The sequence below is a fragment of the Colletes latitarsis genome, chromosome 12 (genome assembly GCF_051014445.1).
Source record: "Colletes latitarsis isolate SP2378_abdomen chromosome 12, iyColLati1, whole genome shotgun sequence".
Taxonomy (NCBI): domain Eukaryota; kingdom Metazoa; phylum Arthropoda; class Insecta; order Hymenoptera; family Colletidae; genus Colletes; species Colletes latitarsis.
The window spans coordinates 19,864,511-19,892,122 of NC_135145.1; the positions used below are offsets into that span (position 1 = coordinate 19,864,511).

At 44.1% G+C, this 27,612-nt stretch overlaps 3 protein-coding genes across 14 annotated transcripts in view; 1 reads left to right on the plus strand and 2 right to left on the minus strand.

The window, feature by feature from the left end:
• The first annotated feature begins 211 nt into the window (after positions 1–211).
• On the plus strand, positions 212–20,676 carry Dhc64c (dynein heavy chain, cytoplasmic). Of its 8 annotated transcripts, none has more exons than XM_076780167.1 (22): positions 212–665; positions 1,401–1,918; positions 1,983–3,071; positions 3,342–3,477; positions 3,538–3,911; positions 4,190–4,225; positions 4,825–4,896; positions 6,315–10,060; positions 10,130–10,440; positions 10,511–10,599; positions 10,750–10,779; positions 10,932–12,078; positions 12,135–12,630; positions 12,688–13,303; positions 13,375–14,169; positions 14,229–14,430; positions 14,556–14,751; positions 15,805–15,922; positions 15,992–16,363; positions 16,455–19,217; positions 19,286–19,483; positions 19,545–20,676. In XM_076780167.1, exons 1-22 carry the CDS (start codon positions 422–424, stop codon positions 19,977–19,979), a joined length of 13,983 nt encoding a protein of 4,660 aa, XP_076636282.1. In that variant the 5' UTR covers positions 212–421; the 3' UTR covers positions 19,980–20,676. The 8 variants fall into 8 exon arrangements, with proteins under 8 accessions (XP_076636282.1, XP_076636281.1, XP_076636284.1 ...); XM_076780166.1 differs by lacking the exon at positions 14,556–14,751 and adding an exon at positions 15,167–15,365; XM_076780169.1 differs by lacking the exon at positions 10,750–10,779.
• A 2,136-nt stretch (positions 20,677–22,812) lies between these two features.
• Positions 22,813–27,612, minus strand: part of LOC143348727 (sodium-dependent transporter bedraggled-like) — a 60,854-nt gene continuing 56,054 nt past the window's right edge. For 4 of the 5 annotated variants that reach the window (XM_076779316.1, XM_076779317.1, XM_076779318.1 and 1 more), the window contains exons 11-14: positions 25,515–25,742; positions 25,255–25,452; positions 24,878–24,925; positions 22,813–24,472 (exon numbers count right to left, since the gene is read on the minus strand). In XM_076779316.1, the coding sequence (XP_076635431.1) occupies positions 23,651–24,472; positions 24,878–24,925; positions 25,255–25,452; positions 25,515–25,742 (1,296 nt within the window). In that variant the 3' untranslated portion in view covers positions 22,813–23,650. The remainder of the gene's footprint in view (positions 24,473–24,877; positions 24,926–25,254; positions 25,453–25,514; positions 25,743–27,612) is intronic. The other variant, XM_076779320.1, reaches the window with a different exon arrangement.
• Positions 25,843–27,608, minus strand: LOC143348728 (uncharacterized). Its single transcript, XM_076779321.1, has one exon. The coding sequence runs from the start codon at positions 27,443–27,445 to the stop codon at positions 26,027–26,029; it is 1,419 nt and encodes a 472-aa protein (XP_076635436.1). The 5' UTR covers positions 27,446–27,608; the 3' UTR covers positions 25,843–26,026.

Here is a 27,612-nt window from a genome sequence, read left to right on the forward strand (position 1 = left end):
CGCATACTTAAAGTAACGTTTCTATCGTGCAAATGCGAAAACCATCCTATAATAAAAATAGCAGTCTCCTATAAGGACCTAGTCCGAATCAAACGTAAATTTCGTAACTACGTACGATCGACGACTGTTCCCGTTCAGTGGAAATGTAATTGAAAAAGTAGGCGCGAAAATGTTGCAATTCTGCCCCCCCCCCCCCCCCCCGTTCGAAGCGGACATGAAAACGGGCCAAAGCGATGGGTAAGATAGGGACTGAGAAAATGGCGGTATCGCTAGAAAATCGTTACAGCTTGTAAGTACTTCTGTGCTGTAGTCTATGCCTACTACAGTTCGTCATCACTCGTGTGACAGTTCATCCTGGAGCGGGGGTCGACCGATCACCCGCTCAAGATTTTGAAGATTTTGCGATACCGATTACCGCGGGATGGGTGACTCCTTGGACGGCTCCGGGGAACCGTCCCCGGAGTCTCAGATTGTTACGGTCGTGGGTTATTGGGAGTTTGCTAATTATTTAAAAAAGGTCGTGATGGTACTTCTACCTGACGAAGATGTGGTACCACCCGCGTTCGTTTCTGCTCTCGACGACAAGAACAATCAGGAGTGTATAAAAAAATTTTTGAACGACTCTCAGGTGTGGGCGCTCTACATACAAAGGAATTCCAGCAAAGGTGCGTAAGACAGAACGATTTTTTGCGATGTACTGTACGATTCGCTGTCGCGAATGTTGCACTCTGCCCTGTTGCGATATCCTCCATTGCGGTCGTCCGATACAACGGTACATTAAGCCGCGGCGACAGGAAACGTATTCTGAAAATTAATGTGGCACTTGCCGTCCCCATGCATTTACATTTCCACCGATTATGACTCATACCTCGATATAATCGATACGCGTAACGACATCGCTAACATTGTTTTCGATGATACATTGTACACCGTACTTTATCATTGTCGCAAAACTGTGCCGGTGCGCAATGTTTCGCGCCGATAATGCTCTCGTACACATTTATGTTCGAAGTCGAATTTTTTTGCACTGGCTTATCAAAAGGAAAAAAAAACAAATTTTCCTACGACCTATTTTCATAAATATTACGCATCTTCTGCCCACTATGAAATCATTAATTTTCAAAAAGAAGTTCAAACTTAAACAAAAATCGTCGATTTATGTACGAATCTATTATAATTACTCTAATTAATTTATCAGTTTCTACATTAAAAATTGTTGATTTTAATAACTCGACTAAATAGTAAAATTTTTATTTTAAACCATTGTAAGCTAACCTAAAATTTGTTTACACAAATTCCATTCAAATTTATTTCCCTCGACGTCTTAACTTGAGAATTAATTTTTCTAATATTATAATGGTAAATCCTGTCTGTTAATACTTGAATTTATTATCTTTCAGAGGAAGACAGCAATGAAGCGGACGAAGAGAAAGAAAATTGTGTTTTTTATATATCGAACGAGATACATTTTACTAATCCTAAAATGGCCTCCTTAGTTATAACAAAGCGTGGAACTATAGTCGAAGCTGATAAGACTATCCATTCGCAGTTGCGTCTAATAACATTCTCGGATGGATCACCTTACGAAACTTTGCATGCTATAAGCAAAACTATGGCTCCGTATTTCAAGAGCTACGTGAAGGAAACAGGTCGCGCGGACCGAGACGGCGATAAAATGGCACCAACCGTAGAAAAGAAGATAGCAGAACTCGAAATGGGTTTATTGCATTTACAACAAAACATAGATATTCCTGAAATTTCGCTGCAAATTCATCCAGTCGTTGCGCAAATAATTAAACAATGCGCCGAAGAGAATCGCAAGCCTAAAGTTGCTGATTTCGGTGATAAAGTTGAAGATTCAACATTCCTGAACCAATTGCAAAATGGTGTCAATAGATGGATAAAGGAAATTCAAAAGGTAAATAATTTTAAAACATTTGTATACGTCTCGTGTCATATTGTTACAAATTTTATTTGCACAGGTCACTAAACTAAATCGTGATCCAGAGTCGGGCACTGCTCTTCAAGAGATTTCATTCTGGTTGAATCTGGAAAGAGCGTTGCACCGGATACAAGAGAAACGAGAGAGTATAGAAATATCTTTGACTCTGGATATACTCAAGCATGGGAAAAGATTCCACGCGACGGTTAGTTTTGATACGGACACTGGACTACAGCAAGCTCTAGCTACAGTCAACGATTACAATCCATTGATGAAGGACTTCCCAATTAACGATTTACTATCGGCAACGGAGCTTGAAAGAATACGAATCAGTCTTCAGCAAATTTTCATGCATATACGGAAAATTAGAAACACAAAGTACCCTACCCAGAGAGCACTGAGGCTGATAGAAGCCATCTCCAGAGATTTAGGACAACAGCTTCTCAAAGTGTTGGGCACAAGAAGATTAATGCACATTCCATTCGACGAGTTCGAGAAAGTTATGGGACAGTGTTTCGAAGTATTCAACGCGTGGGACGACGAGTACGAAAAATTAACGGGATTACTGAGAGACCTTATAAAGAAGAAACGCGACGAACATATGAAAATGGTGTGGAGAATCACGCCTATGCACAAGAAGCTAGAAGCTAGAATGGAACATATGCGACAATTCCGTCGACAGCACGAACAACTCAGAACGGTTATTGTTCGCGTGCTCAGACCCACAGTTCATCAGAGCAACAATACCACCGCGTTGGAGAATCCCGATAACGACAAGGCCGAATTTGCTTTGGACGCGGCAGACGCAAACGCCATCAGCGAAGTAAATTTAGCGTACGAGAACGTGAAAGAGATCGATTGCCTCGATATTACCAAAGAGGGTCTTGAGTCCTGGAAAGCCGCTGTATATAGGTACGAGGAACGCATCGAAAGAGTCGAAGCAAGGATTACAGCGCACCTAAGGGACCAATTGGGTATCGCGAAAAATGCAAACGAAATGTTTCGAATCTTCTCGCGTTTCAACGCGCTCTTCGTGAGGCCGCACATTCGAGGCGCCATTAGAGAATACCAGACACAATTGATACAAAGAGTAAAAGACGATATCGAAGCACTGCACGAAAAGTTCAAGGTATAAGAAACCCGGACATCCGAAAGATGTTTGTATTATACATTTCGGTAGACCTTACGTTTAGGGGGGGCAGCTCCAATGACCTTGACAAATTTAACATTATTTCGTTTCGTACAATTTTTGCAGTCTAGTGGAATATTAATGATACATTTTTATAGCGACGGCTAAAACTGTTCTGACAACATATGTCAAGGTCAAGGTCAAGGTCATCGCAGCTGCCTCCTCTGAACGTAAGGTTTGCCTAAATATCAACAAATTATTGCGTTGCAGGTTCAATATGCACAAAGCAAATGTTGTAAAATGAGCATAGTCAGAGACTTGCCTCCTATCGCTGGATCCATCATTTGGGTTAAACAAATAGATTACCAGCTCACGATGTACTTAAAACGGGTTGAGGATGTATTAGGTAACTATCGAAGTTATTTTATATGTTTTAATTTAGTTTTCATTTGGTTTTCTTCGTTAGGAAAAGGATGGGAGAGTCATATCGAAGGTCAAAAGTTGAAGGCGGATGGAGACAGTTTTCGCATGAAACTGTCTACTCAGGAGATATTTAACGAGTGGGCGCGCAAAGTGCAACAAAGGAATCTCGGTGTTACCGGAAGAATTTTTACAATAGACAATGTACGATCGCGTACGGGACGCGGCAACGTGTTGAAATTGAAAGTGAACTTCCTTCCTGAAATTATCACGTTATCGAAGGAAGTGAGAAACTTGAGGAATCTCGGTTTCCGTGTACCGTTACCTATTGTTAATAAAGCACACCAGGCCAATCAACTGTATCCGTTCGCGATCAGCCTGATCGACAGCATCAGAACTTACGAGAGAACGCTTGAAAAGGTAATCCTTTGTTGTGTGTGTTTCATATTTTTTTATCACGCAATTTCTAAAATTTACGTAAGAATTTTCGAGAGACATTCGTCATTCGAGTAGCAACTAAGTTTCATTTTCTAGATGTTTTTGCACCGTGATTATCATTATTACAATAACGCAAGACATTTAAATCTCGAAGATACGAATTTTTTTAAAATAGAGAATAATAGGAAATAGAGCCAGGTTAAAGGTTACTTATTAGTAATACTGATATTTCTAATTTCTTGGATCTCCAATATTTTTAGCTTACCAATTGGAGTCCCCACTGCTCCGCATTGAAGGTAGTCATACATGATGCTTTCAGGCATTATGCATCTTGCCTACATTTGCAAATTATTATTGTATGCCTGCTTAGCTCTTGTAGAAAAATATGTACTGCAAGATGATACGATTTTGTTTTAGTACAATGGACAATTTAAAGAAACTAGTACGAATTCGTCTGAAGTATGAGTAGGTGAATTGTATGGATGTGCGGGGACCTGATAAATTGGAGTCGTTTCTTTCCACTTTCAATTAAAATTATCCGTAACGTTGGGTTCAATGAACTAGAAAAGTGATGCGATTTCTCTTTTGTTTGGTTCGAAATTCACATTGTTTACTTTTTATTTAAAAGGTTTGGCTATCCGCACATTCCGAAAGTTGCTTGTAATTGATATGGTGACATCTTGTGTTCCTCTGTTTCTGTAATATTTAAAGCGCAGATAAAAATTATCGTACAATTTCTTAGCATCGGCTATGAACATGTAAAACTTTTGTTTGCATTCTTTGTAATGTACATTATTGAATGATGAATCGTAATTTATGTCGTAAAATTGTATTGGTATTTCCAGTAATGTAATTTTGGTTTGATTATGTTTCATAATTTTTGGTTTCTTCCTAGATCGAAGACAAGGCCAGTATCGTACCTTTGGTCGCTGGGATGCGCAACGACGTTCTGTCGCTTATCTCCGAGGTAAGTTTTCATACTCGACTACAAAGGGTATAGCTGAATAAAGGGGGTCAAATGTGCCCTTGAACCAAATTTGGCATACGATGAGAATCAAAATCAAACATTCTGTGCCAAGTTTTAACCCTCTATCTACTTCGGAGGGGTAGTTACAGGGAAAATCCGGATTATCGAATTTGTGCTTGTTTTCCGCATTTAATCGAGTTCGAAAATTACGTAAAAAATCTGGTGCATCGTGGTTATCGAGATACGCGTTCAAGAATTTTTTTCGATTTTTCGATTCCAAATTCTAGGCGTGAAAAATTAAAAACGTAGAAAAATACCGATTTCGTATTGAAGCTTTCGAAACACTAGATTTATACAGGGTGTTCGGCCACTCCTGGGAAAAATTTGAATGAGAGATTCTAGAGGTCAAAATAAGACGAAAATCAAGAATACTAATTTGTTGATGGAGGCTTCGTTAAAAAGTTATTAACGTTTAAAGTTCCGCCCATACTGAATTTTTTTCTCGAAAGTGGTTAGGATTTCGGGGGTATGTGTATTCACCAAAAATTATTGTAATTGACCCCTGCAACCAAAAATAATTTTTCCAGAACGATTTGAAATTTTTTTTTTTTCATCGTAAAATTTCACACCTTCTCGAATTTTTTTCTAGAAAGTGGCTAGGATTTCGGGGGTATGTCTATTCACCAAAAATGATTGCAATTGACCTCAGTAACCAAAAATAATTTTTCCAAAACGATTTGAAATTTTTCAATTTAATTGTTAACTTTTTAACGAAGCCTCCATCAACAAATTGGTATTCTTGATTTTCGTCTTATTTTGGCCTCTAGAATCCCCCATTAAAATTTTTCCCAGGGGTGGTCGAACACCCTGTATAATTACTATAAAATTGTCATTGGTTATATCTCTGAATTTTTTCAGATTTTTTGGCAGGGTACGTCGTAGTAACAAAAATAAAAATTTTCATACTCGATTAAGTACGGAAAACAAGCACAAATTCGATAATCCGAATTTTCCCTATGACTACCTATGGCGTCGCTTCCCATGCTCGCCACCAGAGGGATCACGTTCTCACAAGCGTTCGACCGATCCTCGGTTGCTATATATGCACTCCTCGATACGACTTCTCAGTATTTCTGCCATCTAAGGCAGAGCCTGTTAAGTCTTATTGTTGAGTCCATTAGCAGGCCCTGACGAAATATGCGCCCCCTCCTTTCCTTTTCTGTCCTCCTACCCGCAGAAAAGCAGCATCACATACCCTTTCGAACAAGTCAGAGGGTTGAAACTTGGCACAGAATGTTTCATTTTGATTCTCTATCGATGTATCCATAGTCAAATTTGATTCAAGGGCTCATTTTGACCCCCTTAATATCTCCTATACCCTTTGTATTGCTTTTCACGCATTAACTCTTTCTACTTAGGGAATTGCTCTCATTTGGGAAAGTTATAAGCTAGATCAGTACGTGCAACGCCTATCCGATGTTGTTGTTTCGTTCCAAGAAAAAGTGGAAGACCTAGTGGTGGTCGAGGAACAACTGGACGTGGACGTTCGTTCCCTCGAAACGTGTCCATATTCAGCAAACACCTTTGCTGACATACTTTCGAAAATTCAAAAGGCCGTGGACGAGCTTTCCCTAAAAAATTACTCCAACTTGAATATCTGGGTAGCCAGACTCGACGAGGAGGTGGAAAAGAATTTAGCCGCCAGATTGGAAGCTGGAATAAAGGCGTGGACCGACGCTTTAACCGGTCAAAAGAAGGAAGTAGATTTAAGTATGGACACCGATGCACCGTCTCAGCCAACGCACAAACCTGGCGGTGACCCAAAGATTCAGAATCAAATTCACGAGGTTCGCATAACGAACCAGACGATGTACTTGTATCCGAGCATCGAGGACGCTAGATTCCAAATAATGCAACAACTGTTTGCCTGGCAGGCGATCGTCACCTCGCAAATGCGGCTTCAAAGCTCGAGGTATCAAGTAGGTTTAGATAAACCAGAGTCTGGTACTTACAGGAACCTTCTCACGAAATTGCCTTCCGGAAAACAACCTCTGGAAGCAGCCTACAACGCGGTCGAGTCCAAAATGAAGGACGTTGCCGATTACGTGGACCAGTGGCTGCGTTACCAGGCGCTCTGGGACTTGCAGCCGGACAATTTGTACGGGAAACTGGGCGAAAACATAAACTTGTGGATGAAATGCTTGAACGACATCAAGAAAACTAGAACCACTTTCGACACGTCCGACACAAGACGCGAATTTGGCCCTGTTATAATCGGTTACGCGAAGGTGCAAAGCAAAGTATCGTTGAAATACGATTCGTGGCACAAAGAAACGTTGGGTAAGTTTGGAACTCTCCTTGGCAACGAAATGGCGAGCTTCCATTCGCAAGTATCGAAGTCCAGGAGCGATTTGGAGCAGCAGTCCATCGAAGCTGCTAGCACCTCTGACGCAGTCGGGCTTATAACTTACGTGCAATCATTGAAACGCAAGATGAAAGCGTGGGAGAAACAGGTCGACGTGTACCGCGAGAGTCAGAGAATATTGGAACGCCAGAGGTTCCAGTTTCCATCCTCGTGGCTGCACGTGGACAACATTGAGGGCGAATGGGGCGCGTTCAACGACATACTGAAGAGAAAAGACACGAGCATACAAACGCAGGTCGCGTCGTTGCAAATGAAGATCGTCGCGGAGGACAAGGCGGTCGAGATAAGGACCACCGACTTCCTGAGCGACTGGGAAAGAGGCAAACCAGTCGAGGGTCATTTACGTCCGGACGACGCGTTGCAACAGCTGCAGCTGTTCGAAAGTAAATTTGCTAGGTTGAAAGAGGAGAGAGACAACGTGGCAAAGGCTAAGGAAGCTTTAGAGTTGCAAGAACCAGGAGGAGTATCCACCAGCGAGGATAGAATGCAAGTAGTGTTCGAAGAGCTTCAGGACTTGAGAGGCGTTTGGTCGGAATTGTCGAAGATATGGTCCCAGATCGACGAGACTCGTGAAAAGCCTTGGCTGTCCGTTCAGCCAAGGAAGTTGCGTCAGCAATTGGACACGATGATGGCGCAGTTGAAGGAACTACCTGCCAGACTCAGACAGTACTCCTCCTACGAATACGTCAAGAAGATGCTGCAAAGTTACACGAAAGTCAACATGTTGATCGTCGAATTGAAATCCGATGCTTTGAAAGAGAGACACTGGAAACAATTGACCAAACAGCTTCGAGTGAATTGGGTGTTGAGCGAGCTTACCCTCGGCCAAGTTTGGGACGTGAATCTGCAGAAGAACGAAGGAATAGTCAAAGACATAATTCTTGTCGCGCAGGGCGAAATGGCGCTGGAAGAATTCTTGAAACAGGTCCGCGAATCCTGGCAAACGTACGAACTGGATTTGATAAATTACCAAAATAAATGTAAGTTGATTCGCGGTTGGGACGATCTCTTCAACAAGGTCAAAGAGCACATCAATTCGGTGGCTGCCATGAAGCTGTCGCCTTACTACAAAGTCTTCGAGGAGGAAGCATTGACTTGGGAAGAGAAACTGAACAGAATCAACGCGTTGTTCGACGTCTGGATAGACGTACAGAGACGTTGGGTATACTTGGAAGGTATCTTCTCGAGCAGCGCCGACATCAAAACGCTGTTACCCGTCGAAACGTCCCGTTTCCAGAGCATCAGTTCCGAGTTTCTAGGTTTGATGAAGAAGGTATCGAAATCCCCCATGGTCATGGACGTCCTGAATATTCCTGGCGTGCAAAGGGCGCTGGAACGTTTGGCTGATTTGCTTGGTAAAATACAGAAAGCTTTGGGCGAGTATCTCGAGAGAGAACGTACCTCGTTCCCGCGATTTTATTTCGTGGGAGACGAGGACTTGCTGGAAATCATTGGTAACAGTAAGAATATCGCTAGACTGCAGAAGCACTTCAAAAAGATGTTTGCAGGCATAGCTGCCATTCTCCTGAGCGAGGACAACACCATCATTACAGGTATAGTGTCTCGCGAGGGAGAAGAAGTGCTGTTCCAGAATCCAGTGTCCACCATAGACTATCCTAAGATCAACGAATGGTTGACCCTCGTCGAGAAAGAGATGAGAGTCACGCTGGCGTCGAGTCTCGCAAGAGCGGTACAGGACATCAAACAATTCAAAGACGGTAACATTAATCCACAGGCGTTCATGACATGGTGCGATTACTACCAGGCACAAATCATCGTCTTGGCTGCTCAAATCTTATGGTCAGAGGACGTCGAGGCAGCCCTGCACGAATCCCAAAACGATCCAAGCAAGAACCCCTTGGAAAGAGTGCTGCTACAAGTGGAGGGCACGTTAAACGTTCTGGCGGACTCTGTTCTCCAAGAGCAGCCTGCCTTGAGACGAAAGAAGCTGGAACATTTGATCAACGAATTCGTACACAAACGCACAGTGACCAGGAGATTGATTGCTAACAACGTCTCCAATCCAAAGGCGTTCGAATGGCTGTGTGAAATGAGATTCTACTTCGACCCCAGGCAAACTGAAGTTTTGCAACAGCTCACCATACACATGGCGAACGCCAAGTTCTTTTACGGATTCGAGTACTTGGGAGTGCAAGACAGGTTGGTTCAGACACCTTTGACAGACAGGTGTTATTTAACGATGACCCAGGCTTTGGAGGCTCGCCTAGGTGGCTCTCCGTTTGGACCAGCCGGAACAGGAAAGACAGAATCGGTGAAAGCTTTGGGTCATCAGCTTGGAAGATTCGTGTTGGTGTTCAATTGCGACGAGACATTCGACTTTCAGGCCATGGGTCGTATCTTCGTTGGTCTTTGCCAAGTCGGTGCATGGGGTTGCTTCGATGAATTCAATCGTTTGGAAGAGCGTATGCTCTCTGCTGTCTCTCAGCAAGTACAGACTATTCAGGAGGCATTGAAGAGTCAGATGGAAGGGAAGAAAGAGGGAATGCTTTGCATGGAATTGGTTGGAAAGCAAGTCAAAGTGTCCACGGACATGGCGATCTTCATCACAATGAATCCAGGCTACGCTGGACGATCGAACCTTCCCGATAACCTGAAGAAACTCTTCAGGTCGTTGGCTATGACCACACCGGATAGACAGTTGATCGCTGAGGTCATGCTTTTCAGTCAAGGATTCAGGTCGGCTGAGAAACTGGCGTGCAAGATAGTACCGTTCTTCAAGTAAGCTTCTCAGACTTCAAGATTACCTCTTTTAAACTGTTATTAATGTAAAACATGCAACATTTGCAGGCTGTGCGACGAGCAACTTTCTGATCAGTCCCATTACGATTTTGGCCTTCGAGCGCTGAAGTCCGTACTCATTTCCGCCGGAAATGTCAAACGTGATCGCATTCAGAAGATCAAGGAAGGCATGCAGAACCGCGGCAAGACGAACATCGACGAGGCCTCGATCGCTGAAAATTTGCCTGAGCAAGAAATCCTTATTCAATCCGTTTGCGAAACAATGGTGCCAAAGTTGGTGGCCGAAGATATCCCATTACTGTTCAGCTTGTTGAACGATGTGTTCCCTAATGTAAATTACACGCGTGCAGAAATGAAAGGCAAGTTTACATCTTTTGCACCTTGCATGGGCTCAATAGTGTCTTTTCTTTACGAGTGAAATGTTCGTAGGATTGAAAGATCAGATCAGAAAGGTGTGCATGGAGGAGTATCTCGTATGCGGCGAGGGCGACGAGCAAGGAGGAGCTTGGCAAGAAAAGGTAACGTGAAACGCCAGAGTATCGATCACTGTAAATAATCATTACATGCATTACCCTCGGCATGCAAAACTAGTAAAACGATTAAAGTGAATTTTGTGAAAAAAAATTGTCATGTTTTCCTAACTTCTAAATTGTTTATCGCACTCTCAGGATATGATCGGTGAGACCTGGCTAGGAAAGGTGAGAGAAAGTGAACAGTCTGTGATCAGTATCGCATGATTTGGTATTTTTTACTTCCCCTAGATGTATTGTACCCTGTCTCGTAAATTCGCATGAGTATCATTCTCGTTCCCTTTCCGTAATTCTTGGTTTGTAGCGACGCTTTGCTTTAGGTACTGCAACTCTATCAAATCTGCAACCTGAATCATGGACTGATGATGGTCGGGCCCAGCGGTTCTGGGAAAACAATGGCGTGGAAGGTGCTGCTGAAAGCTTTGGAAAGATTCGAAGGAGTGGAAGGCGTTGCACACGTGATCGATCCAAAAGCGATCAGCAAGGAAACATTGTACGGTGTGCTGGATCCGAATACCCGCGAGTGGACCGACGGTCTCTTCACGCACATCCTCCGTAAAATTATCGACAACGTGAGGGGAGAGATCAATAAGAGGCAGTGGATCATATTCGACGGCGACGTTGACCCGGAATGGGTCGAGAATCTGAATTCCGTGCTGGACGATAATAAATTGCTCACGCTGCCAAACGGCGAACGTTTAAGTTTACCGCCAAACGTGAGAGTCATGTTCGAGGTACAAGATCTGAAGTACGCCACGCTGGCCACCGTCTCTCGTTGCGGCATGGTTTGGTTCTCCGAGGACGTGCTCTCCACGGAGATGATATTCGAGAACTACATGCTACGTTTGCGGCATATCCCGCTCGAGGACGGCGAGGAAGACAATCTCAGCAAAAAGGCAACGGAGAAAGAGGACACGGTGTCCCCCGCGTTGTCCGTACAGAGAGAAGTCGCCAGCATCTTGCAGAGCTACTTTGCTCCCGATGGATTGGTCGTGAGGTGCTTGGAGTACGCCATGAAGCAGGAACACATAATGGATTTCACGCGTTTGCGTGCACTGAGCTCTCTGTTCTCCATGTTGAACCAATCTGTGCGCAACGTTCTGCAGTACAATCACTCTCACACTGATTTCCCCTTGCCCAGCGAGCAGCTGGAGCGTTACATGCCAAAGTGTTTAGTGTACGCTCTGCTGTGGAGCTTCGCTGGCGATGCGAAATTGAAAGTCAGATCCGATTCGGGAGATTTTGTTAGATCCATCACGACCGTGCCTCTGCCAACGCAGAGTAACATTCCTATCATAGACTTCGAAGTCAGTATCCACGGCGAGTGGTTGCCTTGGAGCAACAAGGTACCGCAGATCGAAGTGGAAACGCACAAGGTCGCTAGTCCGGACATCGTTGTACCGACTCTGGACACCGTTAGGCACGAGAGTCTGCTTTACACGTGGTTGGCAGAGCACAAACCAATAGGTAAGTAGCCTGTTTTTGCAGATACGATTAAGACTATACATTTATTCTTATTGTAGTGCTTTGTGGACCACCTGGGTCCGGCAAAACCATGACTCTTTTCTCCGCCTTGCGAGCATTGCCCGACATGGAAGTCGTTGGCCTTAACTTCTCGTCTGCTACTACTCCCGAACTGCTGCTCAAGACCTTCGATCACTATTGCGAGTATCGTAAAACACCAAACGGCGTTGTACTGTCTCCGGTGCAACTGGGAAAATGGCTAGTTCTGTTCTGCGACGAGATCAATCTGCCAGACATGGATAATTACGGAACGCAACGTGTGATCTCGTTCCTGAGACAGCTAGTGGAGCACAGAGGTTTCTATCGAACCAGCGACCAAGCGTGGGTCACTCTAGAAAGGATCCAGTTCGTCGGTGCTTGCAATCCCCCGACAGACCCGGGCAGAAAACCTCTCAGTCACAGGTTCCTACGACACGTTCCGGTCATTTACGTCGACTATCCGGGAGAGACATCCTTGAAACAGATCTATGGAACGTTTACTCGCGCTATGCTCAGGTAAGATCAGAAGATCAGAAGAGAAAAGAGGCGGTTTTAATTCGTGATATGTTTCAGATTGACTCCTTCGTTGAGGGGTTATGCAGAACCGTTAACGAACGCCATGGTGGAGTTCTACCTGGCGTCGCAGGAACGATTCACTCAAGACATGCAACCACACTACGTTTATTCCCCGCGCGAGATGACCAGATGGGTACGCGGAATTTGCGAAGCTATCAGGCCACTCGATAACCTGTCGGTGGAAGGTTTGGTGCGCTTGTGGGCCCACGAGGCCCTTCGTCTCTTCCAAGACAGACTGGTGGAGGACACTGAAAGAGCCTGGACCAATAAGAATATAGATACCGTCGCCATGAAACACTTTATGGGTGTCGACAGGGAGAGGGCGTTGGCCAGGCCCATTTTGTACAGCAACTGGCTATCCAAGGACTATGTACCAGTCAACAGACAAGAGCTACGAGATTACGTTAGGGCAAGATTGAAAGTATTCTACGAAGAAGAACTCGACGTGCCGTTGGTACTCTTCGACGAGGTTCTCGAACACGTTCTTCGAATTGACAGAATTTTCCGTCAGCCTCAGGGACACTTATTGCTCATTGGTGTCTCTGGTGCTGGTAAGACAACTCTGTCCAGATTTGTTGCGTGGATGAACGGTTTGTCCATATTCCAAATAAAGGTACAAACTATCTCATTTATAATTTATTTAATCCCCGTAATAAAATTTAACGTCTATTATCGTTTTAAAAGGTGCACAATAAATATACCGGCGAAGACTTCGATGAAGATCTGCGCCAAGTACTGAGACGTTCCGGTTGCAAGGATGAGAAGATAGCGTTCATTCTCGACGAGTCGAACGTGCTGGATTCTGGCTTCCTGGAGCGTATGAACACGCTGCTCGCCAACGGAGAGGTGCCAGGTCTCTTCGAAGGTGACGAATATACAACCTTGATGACGCAATGCAAGGAAGGGGCTCAGCGCGAGGGTCTCATGTTGGATTCCAACGAGGAGCTGTACAAATGGTTCACCGGTCAAGTTATGAAGAACTTGCACGTGGTGTTCACGATGAATCCCAGCACCGATGGCCTCAAAGATCGCGCCGCGACCTCGCCTGCGTTGTTCAACAGATGCGTGCTGAACTGGTTCGGCGATTGGTCGGACGATGCGTTCTTCCAAGTCGGCAAAGAGTTCACCAGCCGCGTGGATCTGGAGAGACCCACCTGGAAGTGTCCAGACTTCTTCCCGTCCGTTTGCTCGCTGATCCCGTCGGTGCCCTCGCACAGAGACGCGGTCATAAACGCCTGCGTCTACGTGCATCAGACGTTGCACAAGGCCAACGCGAGGCTGGTGAAACGAGGCAGCAGAACCATGGCGATCACTCCTCGTCACTACCTGGACTTCATCAATCACTTCGTGAAACTGTATCGGGAGAAGAGGAGCGACTTGGAGGAACAACAGCTCCACCTGAACGTCGGTTTAAGCAAGATCGCGGAAACGGTGGAGCAGGTGGAAGAGATGCAGAAGAGTTTGGCTATAAAATCTCAGGTGAGATCGGCGTTTTACGGTTCTTTGCAAAGGGAATGTTAACGCGTTGTATTCGTTAGGAGTTGCACGCGAAGAACGAAGCCGCAAACGCAAAATTGCGACAAATGGTGAAGGACCAGCAGGAGGCGGAGAAGAAGAAGGTGCAAAGCCAAGAGATCCAGCAGCAGTTGGCTATACAGACGGTGGCCATTAATCAAAAGAGGGACGATGTTGTGGCTGACCTGGCGCAGGTCGAGCCAGCTGTAATCGACGCGCAGAACGGTAGGTATCATTCGCGGTTATTTGTCGCGATTATCGCGACGATTGCAAAACGAAACACGCCCATTTATATTTGCAATTGTGACACGTGCCCCACGTTGCGCTGAAACCGTTTACAATGAGTGTAGCTGTCAAGGGGATTAAGCGGCAGTATCTTGTCGAAATTCGATCGATGGCAAATCCTCCCAGCATCGTAAAGCTGGCTTTAGAGTCAATATGCCTGTTACTCGAGGAGAATGCTACCGATTGGAAACAGATTCGCGCCGTCATTATGAAGGATAGCTTCATACCGACCATCGTCAACTTCAACACGGAGGCCATCACGTAAGGAAAACCAATTATTCAGTGATTGCTGAATGTTCGATACTCGCAACTGGGAACATACCGAGGCAAAACCGATACCATAACCGCTTGACATACATGTCATGTCTTTTGGCTGAATACACTTATTTACGTATAGACACGTTCTTATAAGCAACTAAAAATATGGTAATTGGTTTCTGTAGTTGTAATTTTAATTTTATTAATGATTATAAGGACGTGATACGTAAATACCGTGCGTATCACTATGTAAATAAAATATCCGTGATCTCTAACTTTATAGGTCAGCTGAAAATGATGCGCAGCCTGCTGCAGAGCTTGTTTCTTACATAACATTGTAACTTTTCTAATTGCACCATGCCTGCACTTGATTTGTTTCCACTGTACTATATAAAATTCGTTTCGTTTTTCCGTATAGCGGTGAAATCGATAAAGAAACAACATTTAGTCGAAGTTCGGTCCATGGCGAATCCGCCGGCGATCGTGAAGGTCGCGTTGGAGTCTATCTGCTTATTGCTCGGTGAGAATGCCAGTGACTGGAAATCTATCCGCGCTGTCATCATGAGGGACAATTTTATCAATACTATTGTCTCTAATTTCAGTACAGAGGCCATTACGTAAGCATGCATTCCACTGTTTTAGTTTTTCCTTGACGAACGATTCAAAGTTCTTTGATCTTAGGGATCAGCGAACACGATACCTTCGAAAACTTTTAAAAACCAATTGTCAAGGCGGAAAATAACGCGTAACACTAATACTCGTTGTATGTATGTACAACTAATCTCTGTGCTTGCTGATCTCGAATCTAAAAAAAGAAAACAAAAACGAAAGCGTTCCAACAAAATTCACAAAGCACAAACTACTATTAAGAGCATGATGTGAACGATAAATGCCAAACTTGTTACTAACCGAAGTTTACGTGTATAATACAGTATACTAAAATATTGCTTAAAGTTCCGGTTTTTCGTTCGTTAACCAAGCGTATCTAAGACAAAGAAATAGATTAAGTTGCTGTTTTTTAAACCAGACGTTATAGTTTCGTAAATGTTTATCTAGCGACGAGGTGAGGGAGAAAATGAAGAGTCGCTATCTGAGCAATTCCGACTACAACTTTGAGAAAGTGAATCGAGCCAGCTTGGCTTGTGGACCACTCGTTAAATGGGCCACCGCGCAGGTAATTGTATTTTACACATTCAAATTGAATAATCAAATATATCGAACTCATAACGTTGAACATTTTCAGATCGAGTACGCGGATATGTTGAAACGAGTAGAACCTCTGAGGGACGAGCTCCATTCGTTGGAACGACAGGCTGAAACAAACATGCAGAAAGGCGAGGAAGTGAAGAATTTGATCGCCCAATTGGAGCAAAGCATAGCCTCCTACAAGGAAGAATATGCTCAATTAATTTCTCAAGCTCAAGCTATCAAAGCTGACTTGGAGAGCGTGCAAGCCAAAGTAGATCGCTCTATTGCTTTGCTGAAATCCTTGGGAATCGAAAGGGAACGATGGGAAGCGACGAGCGAGACATTCAAGAGTCAAATGTCTACGATAATAGGAGATGTTCTCCTGTCATCCGCCTTCCTGGCTTACGCTGGATACTTCGACCAACACGTAAGCAATAGTAGCTTAATCGCTAGTTCAATTGTAACTGATTACATTCCTCTTTAAAGTGTAACACTTGCATCTATTTTCTTCTCGACAGTACCGACAAAATCTATTCAGTACCTGGTGCCAGCATCTACAACACGCGAATCTGCAATTCCGACCAGACATAGCAAGAACAGAGTACCTCTCGAATCCTGATGAACGACTGAGGTGGCAGGCGAACGCCTTGCCAACGGACGATCTCTGCACGGAGAATGCCATCATGCTGAAACGCTTCAACAGATATCCATTGATCATCGACCCCTCCGGACAAGCAACAGAATTCATAATGAACGAATTCAAGGACCGAAAGATCACGAAAACGAGCTTCTTGGACGACTCGTTTAGGAAGAACCTCGAAAGTGCTCTGCGCTTTGGTAATCCTCTGTTGGTGCAAGACGTCGAGAATTACGACCCGATACTGAATCCTGTCCTGAACAGAGAATTGAGAAGAACCGGTGGTCGTGTACTGATCACCCTCGGTGATCAGGATATCGATCTCTCGCCGTCTTTCGTGATCTTCTTGTCCACGAGAGATCCGACCGTAGAGTTCCCGCCAGACATCTGCTCGCGTGTCACCTTCGTAAACTTCACCGTGACCAGAAGTTCCCTGCAGAGTCAGTGTTTGAATCAAGTCCTGAAAGCAGAGCGGCCGGACATCGACGAGAAGAGGTCCGACCTGTTGAAACTGCAAGGCGAGTTCCACCTGCGACTGCGGCAGCTCGAGAAATCCTTGCTGCAGGCGCTGAACGACGCCAAGGGAAAGATCCTCGACGACGATTCTGTGATTACCACTCTGGAAACGTTGAAGCAGGAAGCTGCTGACATCAGCAAGAAGGTCGAGGAGACGGACAAAGTGATAGCGGAGATCGAGACGGTCTCCCAGCAGTACATGCCCTTGTCTCAAGCCTGTTCCAACATGTACTTCACGATGGACAGTCTGAATCAAGTGCACTTCTTGTATCAGTATTCTTTGAACATGTTCTTGGACGTTTTCACTTCCGTTTTGTCTCAAAACCCAAGACTGTCTAATATATCGGACTATACGCAGAGGCTGTCGGTAATTATCAGCGACTTGTTCTCCGCCTGTTACGAACGCGTGGCGCGTGGAATGCTGCACACCGATAGATTGACGTTCGCGCTGTTATTATGCAGAATACATTTGAAGGGTATCGCCACGGAGTCCACGTACGACAGCGAGTTCACGTTCTTCTTGCGTGGCAAAGAAGGTGTCCTGAACATTCGTGGACCCCTCGCGCCCAATCTGAGCTCGGAGCAGCAAGAGGCCATGATGCGGTTGAGCCTCAGGCTCCCAGCTTTCAAGAAACTGGCGGAGAAGATTCAAGAGAACGCTGAGTTCAACTCGTGGCTGCAATCGCCGACCCCCGAGACTTGTGTGCCAAAACTATGGGACGAAGAGAAGCCGTTGACACCGACGGGAACAGCTATGCACCAGCTGTTGATCATCCAAGCGTTCCGACCGGATCGCGTGATAGCTGCTGCAACGCTGGTGGTGACGTCCGCCCTGGGCGAATCCTTCATGGCTGCTGCAGAGGCAGAGCTCGACTTTGCATCTGTCGTTGAGAACGAATTGAAAGCCACGGTGCCCGCTTTGCTATGTTCGGTGCCTGGCTTCGACGCGTCCGGCAGAGTCGACGATCTGGCCGCCGAGTCGGGCAAACAAATAGCCAGCATCGCCATTGGGTCCACAGAAGGGTTCAACCAAGCCGACAGAGCGATAAACATGGCTGTCAAAGCTGGCAGATGGGTGTTGTTGAAGAACGTTCACCTGGCCCCGCAGTGGCTGGTGCAGCTGGAAAAGAAGTTGCACAGCCTGCAGCCACATGCCAGCTTCAGACTGTTCTTGACCATGGAGATCAGTCCAAAGGTACCGGTGAATCTGCTCAGAGCTGGCAGAATATTCGTCTTCGAGCCGCCGCCAGGCATCAGGGCAAACCTGTTGCGGACTTTCAGCACTGTACCAGCGTCGAGGATGATGAAAGCGCCCAACGAAAGGGCCCGTCTCTATTTCTTGTTGGCCTGGTTCCACGCTATCGTTCAGGAACGCCTTCGCTATGCTCCACTAGGCTGGGCCAAGCATTACGAATTCAACGAAAGCGACCTGAGAGTTGCGTGCGACACTCTGGACACCTGGATAGAGACCACTGCTATGGGCAGAACCAACTTGCCTCCGGAGAAGGTGCCCTGGGACGCTGTTGTAACGCTGCTCTCTCAGTGCATATACGGTGGAAAGATCGACAACGACTTCGATCAACGTCTGCTGACGTCGTTCCTTCGAAAACTGTTCACGCCCAGGTCCTTCGAGGCCGACTTTGCGCTAGTTGCCAATATCGACGCCTTGCAAGCGAGTCAGAGGAACATTACGATGCCGGATGGTACGAGGCGCGATCACTTCCTCAAGTGGATCGAGTCGTTGTCAGACAGACAAACACCTTCCTGGCTGGGTCTACCGAACAATGCAGAGAAAGTGCTGCTCACCACCAGAGGAACCGACTTGGTGTCGAAGTTGTTGAAGATGCAGCAGCTGGAGGACGAAGACGAGTTGGCTTATTCGAACGAAGAATCCCTGGACACGCCTACGAAAGCTGAAGCCGATGGCCGCCCTTCGTGGATGAGGACGTTGAACAATTCGGCGTCGACGTGGCTACAGCTGCTTCCGAAGAATCTGCCAACCCTGAAGAGAACCGTGGAAAATATAAAGGACCCTCTCTACCGATACTTCGAGAGAGAAGTGAACAGTGGCGCTAAATTACTGCAAGATGTAATTCACGATTTGGAGGACGTAGTCTTAATTTGTCAGGTACTCTTTCAACTGTTAGTGTAGCATCCGGTAAATTGCATTTGTAACTGTTTTTATTCAATTTTTAGAGCAAGAAGAAGCAGACCAATTATCACAGGACCATGTTATCGGAATTGGTGAAGGGCATTTTACCAGGTCGTTGGAGACGCTATACCGTACCAAGGGGTTGCACCGTGATACAGTGGATAACCGATTTTAGTCATAGAGTGTCTCAGTTGCAAGAAGTTTCGCGACTGGTGTCTCAAGGAGGAGCGAAGGAAATCAAGGTACGTAATTGTGTACGCTTCGTGGGAGGACACTTTGCTGAGACTTTGCATTTTCCCCCAGAGTTTTCCCGTTTGGCTCGGCGGATTGCTGAATCCTGAAGCGTACATCACGGCGACGAGACAATGCATAGCGCAGGCGAACAGCTGGTCGCTCGAGGAGCTTCAGTTGGACGTGACCATTGGAGACTGTGATAATATCGCGACCGACGACTGCTCGTTCGCCGTGACTGGCCTGAAGCTGCAAGGAGCACAGTGCAAGGATAATCAGCTGTATCTGACGTCGACCATAATGACCGACTTACCAGTTACCATGTTAAGATGGATACGCTCAGCCACCGACGAAGTCCGCAAAGGCAAACTCTCTTTGCCGGTTTACCTGAACAGCACGCGTACCGAATTACTGTTTACCGTCGATTTAAACATCGCTCCTAGTCAAGATCCTCACAGTTTCTACGAGAGAGGAGTCGCCGTTCTTACATCCACCGCTTTGAATTAATATCCTTAAAACTAGTTAATTGTATTGCCCTCGAGAGCAAGTCTCTCGAACGTTTTAATTCCGTAAATGCGATATTTAAAAAAAGAAAGAATAACGTAACGATGAAATTACTTTGCAACGACTTAATTATCATGTATGATTCAGGAATGGGAAAATGGGCTACCACGAAGCTACTCTCCGCATCTAGTGTAAGATTTCATGGAGATATTTATTTATCTGTCCGTTTTTTTTTTTTTTTTTTATTTATGACCCAACCATTTAAGGAATACTGATTTTCATTCGATATAGAATAGTAGTATTTTGTCGATGCTAGCTCGCGTAACTTTGCATTAGATCCTTCGTGGAAAGACGTTTGCCCATCACTCCTGACGTAATAAATAAAATATACGTATGGTAAAGAATATTATTTAAACGCATCAAGAGGTTTTCTTTCTGCACATTTTGTAAGCGTGTAATGAAACGAATGCTCTGTTCGACGATATTAGCATGATCGATGAAAGTGCAAGACATCCGTGTAAGGGTCGTCGTTTCGATAACGAGGTTGTAATATACATAGTTTATTTAGTTTTATATACGTTCGAAACTGAAAGACCGCTTTCTGTAACAAAGATACGTTGCGTTCGCTTATGTGTAAGTACCAAGGTACTGTAGAATTTATATTATTTGAATGGCATCTAATAAATAATTTACCATGCTATGTAAGCGTCGTTAACAAGATCCCAAACTGCAGACCGATTTAATATTCAATTAAAATTTTAATGGGAGATTTTAGAGGCCAAAATAAGACGAAAATTAAGAATATTAATTTCTTGACGGAGGCTTCATTGAATAATTATTAAAAAATTTCAAATCATTCTGAAAAAATTATTTTTGGTTGCGGGGGTCAATTATAAGCATTTTTGGTGAATAGACGTACCCTCGAATTCCTACACACTTTCGAGAAAAAAATTTGATAACATATAATAAATACTGAAATTTTTAGACGAAATTAAAAAATTTCAAATCTTAATAAAAAAATTATATTTAGTTACAAGGGGCAATTGCAAGCATTTTTGTTGATTAGACGTACCCTCAAATTTCTACCCACTTTCGAGAAAAAAATTCGAGTAGATACTGAAATTTTTCAACGAAATTAAAAAATTTCGAATCATAATAAAAAAATTATATTTAGTTACAGGGGCCAATTGCAAACATTTTTGGTGAATAGACGTACCCCCGAAATCCTATCCACTTTCGAGAAAAAAATTCCTTACCAAAAGTATAATCTGAGGCTATGGTTCCGCGAATTTCATGCAAATCTTTAAAACATCATAACTTCTGAACGGATTGAAGGATTTTGATGTTTCAAAAAGCAATCAACGCGTATTTTAGCGAAGAATATATAGAAATTCTAAAAATATTGAAAAAGTTAGTTCTTGACCCCGTAAAATTAGAAAAATTCCCATAAAAATGGTCCAATTTTCAAACGTCCATAATTCCTACTATAACGAATATATTTCAACGAAACTTTTTTCTGAAGTAGTGCTCATGGATACCTACAAAAAAGTATTGGACAACTTTTCTGTAGGGCGTCAAACAAAATTATTAAAAATAAGAAACCAATTTTTAAGAAAAATCGACAAGGGGGTAGCTGCCTAAATTTTTCGGCATAAAATAAAAAATTTCAAATCGCTCTGAAAAAATTATTTTCGGTTGGTGGGATCAATTACAATAATTTTTGGTGAATAGGCATACCTTCGAATTTCTACCCAGTTTCGAGAAAAAAATTCGAGTAGGTACTGAAATTTTCAGACGAAATTAAAAAATTTCAAATCCTATTAAAAAAATTATATTTAGTTACAGGGGCCAATTATAAGCATTTTTGGTGAATAGACGAACCCCCGAAATTCTACTCATTTTCGAGAAAAAAATTCGAATAGATACTGAAATTTTTCGGTGAAATTAAAAAATTTCAAATCATAATATAAAAATTATATTTAGTTACAGGGGGCAATTGCAAGCATTTTTGGTGAATAGATGTACCCTCGAATTCCTATCCACTTTCGAGAAAAAAATTCGAGTAGATACTGAAATTTTTAGACGAAATTAAAAAATTTCGAATCATAATAAAAAAATTATATTTGGTTACAGGGGGCAATTGCAAGCATTTTTGGTGAATAGACTAACCCCCGAAATCCTACTCATTTTCGAGAAAAAAATTCGAGTAGTTACTGAAATTTTCAGACGAAATTAAAAAATTTCGAATCATAACAAAAAAATTATATTTAGTTACAGGGGGCAATTGCAAGCATTTTTGGTGAATAGACGAACCCCCGAAATCCTACTCATTTTCGAGAAAAAAATTCGAGTAGGTACTGAAATTTTCAGACGAAATTAAAAAATTTCGAATCATAATAAAAAAATTATATTTAGTTACGGGGAGTAATTGCAAGCATTTTTGGTGAATAGACGTACCCTCGAATTCCTACACACTTTCGAGAAAAAAATTTGATAATATATAATAAATACTGAAATTTTTAGACGAAATTAAAAAATTTCAAATCTTAATAAAAAAATTATATTTAGTTACAAGGGGCAATTGGAAGCATTTTTGTTGATTAGACGTACCCTCAAATTTCTACTCACTTTCGAGAAAAAAATTCGAGTAGATACTGAAATTTTCAGACGAAATTAAAAAATTTCGAATCATAATAAAAAAATTATATTTGGTTACAGGGGGCAATTGCAAGCATTTTTGGTGAATAGACGAACCCCCGAAATCCTACTCATTTTCGAGAAAAAAATTCGAATAGGTACTGAAATTTTCAGACAAAATTAAAAAATCAAAAACAAGATTACAAAAGAACATAAAAACTTTATTATGGTCCATAATATCAGGTATAGCAGTTACACTTATGAAATATTATTAGAATATTTGCGGCACTCTACAACTACGTAATCATGTAAATAACAATACATTTTTTACATTGCTTTCCTTGCTTGATCTTAGTTCGTCTATTCGTATTGCCATATAATACGTAACGTACAATTTTCATTGCAACGTGTACAATCACTATTTCGCCGCAATTTTGTTCGACCATCGGCCAGAAAGTATAGTACAGGCTTCGATGGACGGTGGACGGACTATACAATTGCGACATAAAACGGGAACGTTAATGTACGAAACGCGCAACAAGCAAAATCTGTAAATGATTCGTTAAAATACTATATACATTAATACGGTAAAACTACTAGGAGACTAACAGCAGTATATTACATCAACATTTCATCCTGCACAGTCTCGAACAAGAATGCCGAAAAATTGTAAATTACACCGGTTCGAAGTTGAATGGGATCTCGAGCGATATAATCGAGGCTTCGCGAGTTCGTTGTACGTTTTATTCTTCGTCGTTATCTGATATCTCGTTCTCGATACAATCGTCGCGATAAATAGAACGACGAGATTATGCAGCTATTCGTCGGGCATGACAAGACTAACAAAGAAAAAAAAGAACAGAAAAGAAATACTGGATTCAGTCTAAAGAATAAGAATAAATTTCCCGGTCGTTGATTCAAGATTACCGCGGTAAGCGCACGATTAAAAAGGCAACGGGTGAATCATTGCGTGACGTGGACATGATTCACCGAGAACAACAAGGTTCTTGGATAAAAACTCGAACGAAGAACAGAGTCTATATCACGGAAACGGACTCGTCCGTTTCTACGGCAGTCTTTTTGTCGTCGCTATTATCGTTAGCCTGTTCATCGGAGACTAGAGACACGTCCTTCGGGAGGACCAAGGATTCTTCGCCGATCGGCGCGGCGGCCTCGACTAGATTCTCGACGGAGGCGGCCACCGTCGGCTCGTCGTGGCAGAAGCTCCTGCGCAGGGACTGCTGGGTCCGCGCAGTTCCTCTTCTAATGCTACTACGAAGTAAATTCGCTACATCGACCGCGGTCAGGTTCGAGCTGCTCGACACGGTGGTGCACGGTCTGGGACGCGTCCTCTCGAGCGTCGAGTGGGTCCTCTCGATCGTGCGCGTCACCGCGCCGATCCTCGTCGATCTGTCGATCGTGTTAGGCCTGTGTCTCTCCATCGCGTTGCTTCGAGCGTTCGCGACAGAGATCTCTGTCCTTGCCTCGGTCATGTGAATCGCCACGTCCTGCGTCTGCCTACCTTGATTCATTTCCACGAGGACGGTCGCGTAATCTGGAGGCGGCGGTTGCAACGCTGGCCTCTGCCTGGGCGTGCTGCTCTCCCCTAGCACGTTCGCTATCCGTCTCACGCTTCTTCTGAAACTCTGTCTCAACATCTTCGCTATCCTAGCCCCTGTAGCCGTGGTGTAGCTGGGCGGTGGCGTGTACTTTGGCGGCGGATCCTCGAACGGCACCTCCGTGGTCGCAGGAACGATCCCGTTACCGTGGATGCTGGTACTCGTGTCGTTCCCGATATGCGTTTGAGCGGTTCTAGGGTCGTCCGGCTCCAGAGAGGGTCGGTACAGCAACTGAATTCTCTGCAAAACGTAGTTGCCGTCAAGGTACGTTAACTGTTTAAAGATTGAGGGGTATTCCCCGGTCTAGGCATGCAGTTTTTGGGCCTGTTTTTTAAGAGACTGTACACTGTACTCAGATTCACCCATTGCAAATTGAATTTAATCTGCAGGACAGTTGATATAGAAGACTTAATACCACCGTGCACTTAAAGATTGAGGGGTATTCCCCGGTCTAGGCATGCAGTTTTTGGGCCTGTTTTTTAAGAGACTGTACACTGTACTCAGATTCACCCATTGCAAATTGAATTTAATCTGCAGGACAGTTGATATAGAAGACTTAATACCACCGTGCACTTTTGTTAGTGTGTTTAATGGAAGGTGCAGGACGATCTCGAGCATGCTGTGCGGTTACAAATGAAAACTTACGCCGTTACACTGCTCGCAGTGATTTACGTTAACTGCCACTTGATTGGTCTTAGCACGAACAGAATAAAGAAGCGGTCGTGTTAGTGGATTAGGAGGCAAATTTTTGAGTATTATAACATCTGATTGTTCAATGTATCGTTATATCGCACTGATATCGACAGTTGCAGGAAAATATAAGGTTTTATCTTTATTTGTTCTTCGATATCCAATGGCGACATATCTTTGTCGGCCTTCAGAGCAACATGCATAGTACATGCGTTCATTTAAGAATACATATTGTTCTAAAATCCAAAAAGTTTATGTCGTTTTGCCATTTGATATCGATAATCTAGCCCTGTTCGTGCTGCAAGTTTACCAAAACTCACTCGGACCCTTACATCAAATATATCAGGTGGGCCGTTGTTCAAATATCGACAGGTCTGTATGATAGCCACTGCAGGTATAGTTAGTATCGGTATCAGTTGAATGGTAGCTCCGAGTTGCCTTGACAGTACCGTCCAGTAATCTCTGGCAGTCCGTCGATAAGAGTACAGCTCTCGGAATCCGGCGTTTTTGAATACCGTGATGCTGAGAACCTGTCGATTAGAGAATCGTTTGCTCGTGTTTCTGCGATACTGATCATAGCATGATAACGCACCATGAGGATGACTGGTAGTACGACGTTCCACGTAAACGATAGGAGAGGTCCAGCCCAGTGCCTGAGACATCGACCGGTGGGTGGAAATAATTCTGCAACGACCGCTTCTCCGCTGTGAGGTCGTCCTCGCACCGCGAACACAGCACCGACTTGCACCAAATATAGGATCATTATCCACCACGAACCACCAATTGTGTAATCCAGATAATACACGATATGTATGCCCACCTGGGAACAAAAGTAATACGATCACATGTGGATTTGATTGCAAGAAGAGGAACAATATATTTACTCTAAATACTAAACAAACTCTATCAACCAAGACAACAATTTAACAATGTAAAACAGTAGAATAATATCAATTAAATATTAACATTACATTCGACTATAATCTGAAACAGTATCAACGTGTAATCTATACATCTGTGCAAATAACGTTATTTGGAGTACACTCAGGACCCATGTATTTACTTTGTTCTTTATGTCAACGATTGTATCAGCCACTCGATCGCTCACGACACGAGAGACGACGCGGAAGCGCTCGTTTTTATATCCCTCACTTGTATGTCCAGGAACAACGCGTCGTCCTTAACATACCCAGTGTACCGGGTCAAAGTCGTATGAGGAATGAACATGTAAATTCCAGACTCTCTGTCGACGTTCTGGTTCGTTTTATCGTAGCCAACAGCCTTGACGAGCTTCTTCACGTCGTTCGCGGGGTTTTCTTGGTTTCTCAAAGCGACGGAGGCTCGGAGGACGCAGGGCCAGTCCAACAGAGGGTCCCACTTTCCGTTCTCCACGCGAAGGCAACCGATTATGTGACGGTCTTTCCATTGGCCTATACCGTTTAGGAACAACTCCAGCCTCAGCGTGTATCCGTACTCCTTGTTGAAGAATCTTGGGCTGTACAGCGCGCAATCGCTTTCCTTTGCGTCGGACATTTTCTCTTTGTAACGATCGATCCTCCACAAGAGCCTACCGTTGGTCGAGAATTGTTCCTCGTGTTCTTGTTCGCATCGACACTCGACCAACTCCGCAACAGTAGGCTTTGAGCTCTCCTTGATCAGTTCTTCCAGATACTTCAAGTTCTCCTTCGTCTGAAACTTCAGTCCTTTGATGGTGCATTTGTGCTCGTCCACCACCGACGTCTGCTTGCGTAATTCTTCGCCCAGAGCGTCCACTTTCTCGACGAGAGCCTTCTGTTGCGACGTCAGCTCGTTCGAGCTCTTACACCTCATCTCCAGCTCCAACTTCAGGTCGTGAATCAGCTGTTGCTGTTCTTGCCACATACCGCTCACGTGAGCGTTCTCCTGCGCCAGGTACGTCTTTAAATCTTTCAGTTCTATGCACCAATCGCCGAGCACCTCGTCCTTCTTGCCCTGTTCGTCGGTCAGCTCGCCGTGCAGAAGCTTCAGTTGCTCCGAGATCTGTTGGAAGCTCAACCTGGTACGTAGCTCCATGTCGTCGCGACTCGATTCCAACGTACTCAATCGCTGACTCAAGGCAGCGTTTCCCTGTCGATATTCCTCAGTCATTTCCGCCGTTTGGAATCGCAAAATGTCGATGGCCTCCTGCTGGGAGTGCAGCAACTTGAAGCATCGAGACACGTTAACTTGAAGGTTCTTGCGTTCTCTTTCCTCCTCGTTTATCGCGGAGCGAAGCAACGTTAAAGCTGAGAATATCTTATTCCTCCATAAAGTGTCTTGGACCTCGTTTATCTGACTGTTCCTTTTCGAACCGTTCCTATTGCACGTCCTTCGATGGTCCTCCATGCTCCTCCGCGGCACGTAAACGCCACACTTGTAGGCGCATTCTTCCAAAACCGAACCGCAATGCTTCAGGTGATCGTTAAGGTATCTCTCATCCAAAAAATCGTTGCAGAAATAACAGGGTACGCTTCGACGTACCACCGAATTCGCGCGGTTGCTCATTTTCAATCAACGACGATGACTCTAGCGATACTGACGAAACGGTTCGCTTGTTCTTAGACTGATAATCGTTATCAGAGCAAATAAAATATTATGGGGTATATCTGATAAGTACTCCGATTACCACGCGATAGTAACAACTATGCTCTTCTCGTTGAACTCTTTGAAAG

Coding starts and splice junctions, on each gene's coding strand:
- LOC143348728 (XM_076779321.1), bottom strand. CDS start 27,445: ATGAGCAACCGCGCGAATTCGGTGGTACGTCGAAGCGTACCCTGTTAT.
- Dhc64c (XM_076780166.1), top strand. CDS start 422: ATGGGTGACTCCTTGGACGGCTCCGGGGAACCGTCCCCGGAGTCTCAG. Junction 3,478..3,537: donor ACGGGTTGAGGATGTATTAG/GTAACTATCGAA, acceptor TTTCTTCGTTAG/GAAAAGGATGGGAGAGTCAT. Junction 12,631..12,687: donor TTTACTCGCGCTATGCTCAG/GTAAGATCAGAA, acceptor GATATGTTTCAG/ATTGACTCCTTCGTTGAGGG.